This window comes from Simochromis diagramma, unplaced genomic scaffold, assembly GCF_900408965.1.
Source record: "Simochromis diagramma unplaced genomic scaffold, fSimDia1.1 OVJJ01000293.1, whole genome shotgun sequence".
Classification (NCBI taxonomy): Eukaryota; Metazoa; Chordata; class Actinopteri; order Cichliformes; family Cichlidae; genus Simochromis; species Simochromis diagramma.
Genome location: NW_024386801.1, coordinates 14,988,681 through 14,998,166, shown reverse-complemented (window position 1 = coordinate 14,998,166; position 9,486 = coordinate 14,988,681). Strand labels below are relative to the sequence as shown.

At 36.7% G+C, this 9,486-nt stretch overlaps 1 protein-coding gene across 1 annotated transcript; it reads right to left on the bottom strand.

Moving 5' to 3' along the window:
* LOC120730030 (troponin I, slow skeletal muscle-like) lies at window positions 1-3,307 on the bottom strand. The gene is made up of 8 exons (XM_040026101.1): window positions 3,222-3,307; window positions 2,569-2,610; window positions 2,451-2,457; window positions 2,154-2,198; window positions 1,913-2,044; window positions 1,246-1,335; window positions 929-1,102; window positions 1-664 (listed from the first exon to the last, which is right to left on the bottom strand). Exons 2-8 carry the CDS (start codon window positions 2,577-2,579, stop codon window positions 578-580), a joined length of 546 nt encoding a protein of 181 aa, XP_039882035.1. The 5' UTR covers window positions 2,580-2,610; window positions 3,222-3,307; the 3' UTR covers window positions 1-577.
* Between the last annotated feature and the right edge of the window lie 6,179 nt (window positions 3,308-9,486).

Genomic DNA, 9,486 nt, shown 5'->3' with positions numbered 1-9,486 from the left:
TTAATGTTAAAGAGATTTTATTATTTGATTGATTATGACAATGCTTTGCTCATTAGTTTAATTAATACCACATTCATACAAGGACTTCATGAACAGTTGACTCCAGCATTAGCTGCCCCTGGAATGTGCATTCACGGTCTTAATCAGTTCAGTATAGCAAAAGAGCACAAGCTTTTTCAGACAACATGGGCAGAACATAAGCAGGACACATGAAAGATTTCTTGTCATATGCTCATCTGGTTTTCTGTAAATATGGGCGATTTTTTAAATAAATAAACAAAGTCAAAAAGCAGGGCGATATTATTGAAGTGACACAGGCAATCAATATTAATTCAGATATAGGCTAAAAAACTAAAAAAGCAATGTAGTGCTCTAATATGTTTAATACACATTTTTTCATTATGGGAAAACTATATATTAAGAGACAATTGTCCTAAAGACACTACTGATGCCTCACTACTGTCTGTATATTCACAACATGAGCTGTGTCAGAATTATAATCATTATAAAGTTAATGCAGTTCGTTGCATCCACCTGTTTCTTAACAGACATCTTAACCCAGATATTCATTTTAAATCTATTGTCCAGCATTGAACAGCTTCTTTCTGCCCTCCATACCAGACATGGCATCCACGTTCTTACGCCAGTCAGTCACTTCCTCTTTCTGCAGGGTGATAGTACAGTTAGTGCAGTTAAATTCATACTGAGGTGGGGATACATGCTTTTTAATATCAAACACTGCAGGTATGTCTTTATTTTCATTGCACTAAATCTTAGTGCCTAGCACACTGTTGAACTTTGTAGCACTTCACATGCACTAGTTTCAAAGGAAGAATATGGGCATACTTTAATAGTGTATTTACATTGTTGTTTACATTCGGGACTCCTAAAAAATAGTGTGAATTAACATATATATTGCTCCACTTACCTTCTCCTCCTCTTTCTTCACAGTCTTGAGGTTGGCCTTGAAGTCCACAGACTCTTTGACCTTGGAGCCCAGCAGAGCTCCCAGCATTGCATCAGCAGACACCCTCACCCTCCTCAGATTGGGTCTCTTCATCTTGCCTTTCAAGTCAAAGATCTTTTGAGACAGATCCTGTATCTTTTTTCCAACACAGATTTTTTTTTTTAAAACAAACAAAAAAACCATCCTCAGGATTAATTTATTGAACTTTTTATTGTCCGTATGCATCCTATAAGATTGTACTTAAAATACTTGGTTGGTTATTTGCAAATAATACTTACCTCCTTGTCATTTTTTGTCACCTTAAGAGCAATATCATAGCGCTCCTCATCAATCACGTCAATCTTCTGATGTAGCTGCTTGCAAAAATTCTGTGAATAGAAGATTTAAGTGTATTAGACCTGATGTGAAAACAAGTTTTTATCTAATTGGTTTTAATAATTTAATGGGAAAAACTGACAAGAAACGATACAAAGAGACACTGGAACACATATATGTGCAATGCCTTGGTGATAAAATACAAAATAAATTAATCTATATAAGTTTGTTTGATCCACAGATTGATATAAACAGTCTGTGTGAGTAGTTTTCACTGGGAATACTTTCTAATGGTCATAATGGTAAACTGTTGACATTGAGGTCTGTGGATTCTTCTGCTAAAGCGAGGCATTGCTTGAATTGCTGTTGAGGTTTTAAAATGTCATTTTCCAATGCCCTCAGTACCACAAACTAAATTATAAACACAGTAACTGAATTTGTGTGCCAGCAAAATTCTTGGTTATAGATATCACAAGACCTTAGAAAATAAATTATCAGTAATTCCTTGTGGCCAGATATTACCCAAAGTAGGTGGGAAAAAATGACCAGAGTTTTTATAGTTTCCTGATTTTATGTCAATTTTTGTTATGCCACAATCCAAAAAAAGTTCCTGCTATTTGACACATGTACCTGTAGGTCCTGCAAAGACAGACCGGATATTTGGAGGTCTGGCACTCTCTCAGCAAGGATCCTCTCTCGTTCATCTTTTTTGAATTGTTTTTCGTTCTCCAGCATAGTCATGGCCTTCTTTAGCAGTTTTGTCTGGTGCACATACAGGATGACACACACTCAGTCAAACACACAGTATATGGTTTACAGCGCTTCAAGAATATGAATTCCTAAGATTAATAGACAGTTAGACATAAGATACCTTCAAGAACAGCCTGCGAGATGCAGAGATTTTTGGCTTTGGTTTCTGGAAAAGAAGACAATGTTCATTTTATTCATTTGGCCTTGAATGTATTGAATGAATTGTTGTTAAATGCTCAGTTTTGCATTTATTTTCATTATTTTTTAATATTTAGATTAGAGAATTCACTCATTAATGTCAGCATTCAAGACAGGGTTAAAGTGCTGAAGGCATAGCTGGTGTGTTGCCTAGTTTTAATCCAATTGATTAAGCCATCTCATTGACAACTAACATTACTGACAACTGAAATCAACTCACCGAAGGCCTGTAAAGTTTGGAGCAAGGATGCAAATAGGTGGAGAGGAGAAGCTTTGGTTAGATTAGAATCTCACATAGCAAATGCTAACGTGTATTGAAACTTAAAGGTTATACGTACGCTTCAGACATGGTTGCAGTCTTGTGTTCCCCCTCGTTTAATCTGCAAATATAAGAAAAACAAAGTTAGAACAACATCTGTATTTTTTTTTCCAGAAGGATACTTTTCACGTTTCAGCCCATTGACTGTTGTAGCTACTGTGGGTTGGGTATACATAGAAGGCGACATAAACAGTGTATGACATTGTCAAAAGGTCAAACGTGTGACTTAAAAAATCCTCACTCAAACAAATCCAAAAAAGGTTACAATAACCTGGCAGGTTATTTCTGAAAAAAGGAAACATACACAAAGACTAAAGAGGAGAAGATTTGTAAAAGTAAAACACATAAATCAAATGGACACTGTTGTGTGTTAGTCATAACTTCAACTCAGACATCTATGAGAAGCCACAGATCTTAGATTTAGAAAAAAAAACAGTCCCCTCTTTGACTCACAAGTATATTTGTCGTTTTAATAAAAAATATGAAACCTGGTCTTAGTAAATGACAACATAATATCATAACGTAAATACTGTTTTAGAGTAAAAATTATTATATCCATTTTTAAAAATACTGATAAATTCAGAATGGCAAGAACAGTTTGAATATATTGCAACACATGTTTTTTATTTCCTTATCCCTTGATTCTCCTGTATTTCAAAATAAAATCCTTACCTTCTACAGCAGGTGACAAACACTGACAGGCGTCTTTTTCTGAGACTAGAAGGAAAGAAAGAGGGTAGATATATAGATTCCAGTGCTCATGTGAGTGGCTCACTAAAATAGATCCTCAGTCCACACCATTCTTGCACTGCGTCTCTCATATAACATATGTAAGAGGTGTGAAAGTTCTTGCAGGGATTGTCCGTCTGTGATTTCCTTAGTGGCTACATGCTAAGGAGGGGAGTGAAGTTTGAAGGAGCTTTAGTCCACTGTTATATGTGTTTAGTTACAGTTGATCCCATTTCCAATCCAAAGTGGACATTTAGGTAAACAGTTTAAAACAAGAATGCCAGAATTTCTATCTGGTATTGGAGCCAATAAACCAAAGACATATAACTTTATACCCCCAGCAAAAACATTAACAAACAAAGTGGGGATACTTTTGCATTTGTTTTAAGATGTCTCTAATAACCAATGCATTTCGATCATCTAAGAAATAACATGGTCTCTCATGGTAACAGCTAACTCACTAGCAGGTGGTAGTTTATCAGGGACAAGCAGCATTTCTCCACAATCTGCACTCTATTATGAAGCTCAGGACATTGTGTAGATTTCAAAGAATTATGCTGCCATCACAAGGCTGCAGAGAAGAACTGCTGCAAACAGTCGCATGCATCACTAATACACAGCGGTCAATAGAAAAACAATATGATTTAAGCATATTCGAATGAGCATTATGTTACAATAAACTACTGCCTTAAAACAACAGTCTGAACATCAAAACCTATGAGAAGTGAACTTTGGGTGAACCTTTGGCTTTCGTGTGGTTGTTACCTTGACCTCTACTATCAACTTAACATGGGGCAGCATTCTTCTACAGCAGGGCAATGCATCCCAACGCATGGCAAAAATAGCAGTAGAAACACCAAGAACCCCAGGCCCTGAGTCTGGCCTCCACATTCTTCAGATCCCAAACCAAATGAATATCTACAAGATCTGCCAGAGCACACTTCATCATCGGTGGCCCCAGCCAAACTCAAGCCAACCCACAGGATCCAAAGGAACCACTGCAAGTGCTCTGGTTCCAGACATCACAGGATAGTCTAGTGGTGTTGTGTCCATGCCCTGATAGGTCAGAGCAACACAATACTAGTAAGGTGTTAATAATGATGTAGCTGATCGCTTTTCTAACTGAAGAAAAGCTTTAACTAAGTTTAAAAAGTCAGCAAGTGTTGTTATTCCAGGAGTCACTTGGTTTTAAGTCTTTGTCTTTCTTGCAGTTCACAAAACAAGATAATATACAGATAACAAATAGTGTAGAGAAATCCATCCATTTTCTTACATTCATGTTCGACCACATGTTTGCTTCCATATTTTCTAAAATAATAATACATTTAAATATCGTCTAAGTTATTTGTCTGAAATTTACTTTAAAATCTCCTGATGCATTCTCAATCATCCAGGAAACTAAATCTCCAAAAGTTGATTCTGTTCATCTGGACGTAGCGTTTTCTGGGAGAAACGTTTTCGTCACTCATCCAAGTGACTTCTTCAGTCTGAGAAGAAGTCACTTGGATGAGTGACGAAAACGTTTCTCCCAGAAAACGCTACATCCAGATGAACAGAATCAACTTTTGGAGGGTTACTTTAAAATGATTGCTGGAAGTTAATACTTTGCTTTTGAAATAGTTTTATGTTTATGATAATTGAATTCTCTGCCTGACAGTGTTGCTCAGCAAACAGAGATGTTGCTGCAGAGTGCTAGTAAGTGGATCTGGACCTGAAAAGCTGAAGCTGCATCTTTTTGCTGAATAGCCTCTGTTCCTACGGTAACTATTATTATGGGTTGTTTAGATTCCCCAGTGGCACATTTGTTACAGTACACTGTACTTTTCTCATGCTTTTAAACTGTCCTAGATTTTTAACAAACCATCTGTGTTTTTAGCACACACACACACACACACACACACACACACACACACACACACACACACACACACACACTTTAATAAATACATACATAAAAAAACATCCAGCAAAAATGATTTTAATTGTTACTTTAACAGATTAATTTGTGGTTAGGAAATAATATCTCTTTTACTGGCATTCAACCTCACGATTAAGCAACACCCCATTTTTGACATGTAACCAATTTATTATTGTTCCAACTATAATTTAGAGTCTACGATGTCTGTTATTTTGAGTGTCATTATATCAGAATAATAGCTGTTTGGCTCCAAACTAATAAGATGTCCATAATTTACAGCTGTGTTGTATCTTGGTTTAAACCAGCTGAATAATGCAACCTTTGAGTCACATTTAAAATTCCCATGGGTTACTGAGGGAAAGGCCACAATCTCACAGCCAAATTGTTTCCAATTAGCTCCCAGCTTTCTGTTGATCTTGCACACCACAATTTTTAAAAGTACTGAGGCCAAAATAAATAGAGACACTGTACGGTGCTATTCCAAAGTCTGGGAGAGAATAGTTGGAACGGCAAAGATATTTTATGTCACACATGAAAGCATTTGCTCAGGATTATACATTTGCAGAATTTTCTGAATCATTAGCTAATACCAATTTCACAGAATCTGTTGTTTCATATTGTTTAACTGCAGGCTGTAAACCTGCAGTATTACAGTTTTGTTTCAGTCTCACCTCTTTCACAGCACTATTTTTGGCTGCTTTTATTTCCCTCGGGAATAAGACCACAATGAAGACTTAAACCAGAATTCAAGGAAGGTGAATATAGGGAATATTGCTGTATATTAAGTCATACTGGAACCTATGAAACCAGGACCAAGTTTTTAAAAAGGGGCTTTATGCTTCTATTATATGTGGTTAAGTTGTTAGAGACGTGCTGCCACTTGGAGGTAGCATTTATTAATTTTGCCTTCATTACAGAGTAATTTTACAGTAACCTTTAAAACATTTCAAAAAACCCTTTTCTGTCTATTCTCCTTTTTGACATTTAAATTTTTTATTTATTTATTTACCTATGGACTATATAAATAGAATAGAATAATAGAATAATTCTTTAATTGTCCCACAAGGGGAAATTTGGTTGTATTAGCAGCAAAAAAGCACATATACAAACAGAACAGGACACAGAACAGAAACACAATTTTTACATATTTACATCATGGACAATAGTTACCTAAGCGAGTACTGTACAGTTATTAAAATTAGAGTACAGATAAGTGGAAAACCCAGGTTGTAGTGTGCAAACAGAGCAGGATACTGAAAGATGTTTAAATAGTAAATGTTACGGTCGCTGACCTCTAGTGGCTCTCCCTCTGTAGAAGAGTTTTTTTTTCTCCTTTTCTTGTGTTGCAGGTCTGCCTCATGAGCCACAGCTGAGGTGTGTTCCAGCTTGTCAGCCACGGCATATAGTCTGCCATCCTAAACTGCCACACCCCTGCCACTTCCCCCATTTTTGCCAGTGCTGTGAGCTATAGTGTTTTGGGCAGCGGGCCTTAGAGTGTGTGTGTGTGTGAGAGAACTTAAACTCTGTGAAACTTTGGTTTTCTTTCTTTTATTGTAAGCAAAGGTGTGCCCTTATTGCCATTTTTGTTTCAACTGTTTTCTCCTGTTTTTGGTTAGACAGGGAGCTCAGCCATTGTATTTTGTTTTGGTTAGAGAGTACTTGGTTTGATTTTTAGCTAAAGGGGGTGTTTTGTTTGTTGTTTTGGCCTTGGAGACCCTGAAGAAAGGAGCTTCCCTGTGTTTATTTTTACTGTAGTAGTTTTGGGCAATAAATCATGTTTAATGACATCTATTCTCCAGTAGTTCATGTTTTCTCTTTCACTTTATGTTACCCCTCACCCCAGTCAGCACTTCGTTTTTAAGTGGGGCGTAACAGTTAACAATATTTAGAATAATCAGAAAAGTACAGATTGTGTATTGTACCTGTGCATTAAAAAGTAGGCATGTAACTTCCAATAAGTTAGTGTATATATAAACTGAGAAAAGTAATGTGCAAGTTATAACAGCAGAAGTTGTTACAGCGCTGATGTAAACATCTATGTTTGTTGGGAGCAGTTTTGATTGTACAGTCTGACAGCTCAGGGAGGAAGGACCAGTGGAAATGCTCCTTCATGCATCTAGGATGCAGCAGTCTGTCACTGAAGGAGCTCTGCAGTTCAACAGAGTTTTACCAGACGGATTTGGAGGAGGAACTCTCTCAGAGCAGCTTCTCTCTCCTCTTCAGTTGATCACTTTCCCCCTGCTAACAATATAATCTGAATGGGGAAAAATGCATCAAGAGTGATGCATTTCTTATTTAAAATATTAAATATAATTCTTATATATGATTCTTACACGCAACATGACTTTTCTCACATTATAGGATACTATACACATATTATATTATTTAATATTGTAAACAATATTTACAAATGTGATGCTGGGACGGATGCAAATATAGTAAATTCTCTGCATGTTTAGCACAGCTGGGCTGTATGCTGAGTATTGGTGATATGATGTTTATATACCCACCCCACACATTAATTGTCCTGTTAAAGCAGATCAATGAATTTGAGCATTTTACTCAAAGCTTTTTATTATTCAGTTTCTCTGTTGTAATATAGAGGTGGATAGACATACATGGAAGACAACAGTGTTTAATTTGCTCTTAGTGGATAACATTATGGAAGGACAAGACAGTGCTCTATGTTAGTGACAGTAGTAGCAATAACTGTGTATCCACTGCACTGGATATTGATCAGGAATCTGTCCCTACATGATGCCAGACAGTTCGCTTAGATGCACCTCAAAACTGCATGCATGAGTCAGTGAGTAAGACAGACAAGCACTAATGACTATTTGACAGGCAGTCAATCCATTTTATAGTGTTGTACTAACGACTAACTACTGAACGAGTGTCTAAAATAGAGTCCTGTCTGTGCTGCTGCTACTGTTTGTTCACCAAGAGAAGAATTTACTGTTGTGCAATGCATCACTACAATTTTTGAATAGAAGACAGTTAAACTTAATTTCTTGGCTCAGAATTTTGGGTGTCCACCTGTTAGTGGCTGTGACAGGAAGTATTTAAAGAAGTTATTAAACTTATGTCAGGTCAGTCACGTTCACATTATACCAGAGTCAGATCAGATCCAGCTGTTAAGAAGTCAAACAGCAGGGAGAAATCAACTAAGAGTGTTGTCATGTATTTGCTCTGCAGCTTTATTTATCAAACTAACGTGTCCGTCTATAGTGCCACTATCGAAAATACTTTCCTACAGCGTAGTTTCTAGTGGGCACAGCTGATACACATCATAATTGCTTTGTTAGGGTTTTAAAATCTCATTGCAAAAAGTCAGAAATAGTATATTTAGTGCACATCATCTGCAAGTTGTGATAGCACATTACAGGAACAGCTTGGAGTTAGAACAACACCAAAGGTTTGTCCTGATTTATTTAGGGGAATAGAGAAACGAGGACAGGTGCTCGTCAGGGCTGATGGTAAACTGAGCCAGTGTAGAGTTCAGTTTGCGTCAGTGTTGTAACCGGGAGTTATGTTCACTCAAAAGGCTGCAACTCACATCCTCACACAAGGATTGGTAGACAGCAAACAATTAAATAAGAATGCTGAAGTGCAAGTCTGAGATAGTTAAATGCTATATTTAGACTCTTAATATTTGTTTTGAAGTAGTATCTCACTGATTTAGTGGTACAGTAACGTTGAGAGTGGTACACTAAAGTTCAAAGTGGTCCTTAGCACAGAAAAAGCTCCAAAATCCTTCATCCTGCACTTCATATGTGATCAGTGGGATATTTTCCGTAAACTCTCTCTGCCTGGCCGACCAGAACAAAAACCTCTACATTTACATTTACTTCCACTTTCTAATGATGTGGATATCAGGCTAGCAGACAGTGTGCTGGTCGCATGAATTGCTGCGATCTTCACCACACTTAAAATGTTTATTTACTTTCCATAATCACAAAATTTCCCTGTCCTCATTTTAGGTTCTCAGTGCATTAGTTGTAGAAAGTGAGAATTAAAACGACCTTTTTGTTAGATTTTTTTATTGAGGTTTATAATAATAATCCTCCCACTGTCTCTTTTGAGTTTTTATTTAATATGTTTTATGTATCTTTGCCATCGTGCACCACCTAATCTACAATCGTACTGCATTTGCTACATTAAATTTCTGTCGAGTTAGGGAAAGTTGCAACCCTGCGTGTTTTTTCATCTTGCAAATCATTTTTTTTGTAATATTTGAATGAAATAGTTAAAAATCGGAATGAAAACAGCTTTACTCCAATTTCTCACTCA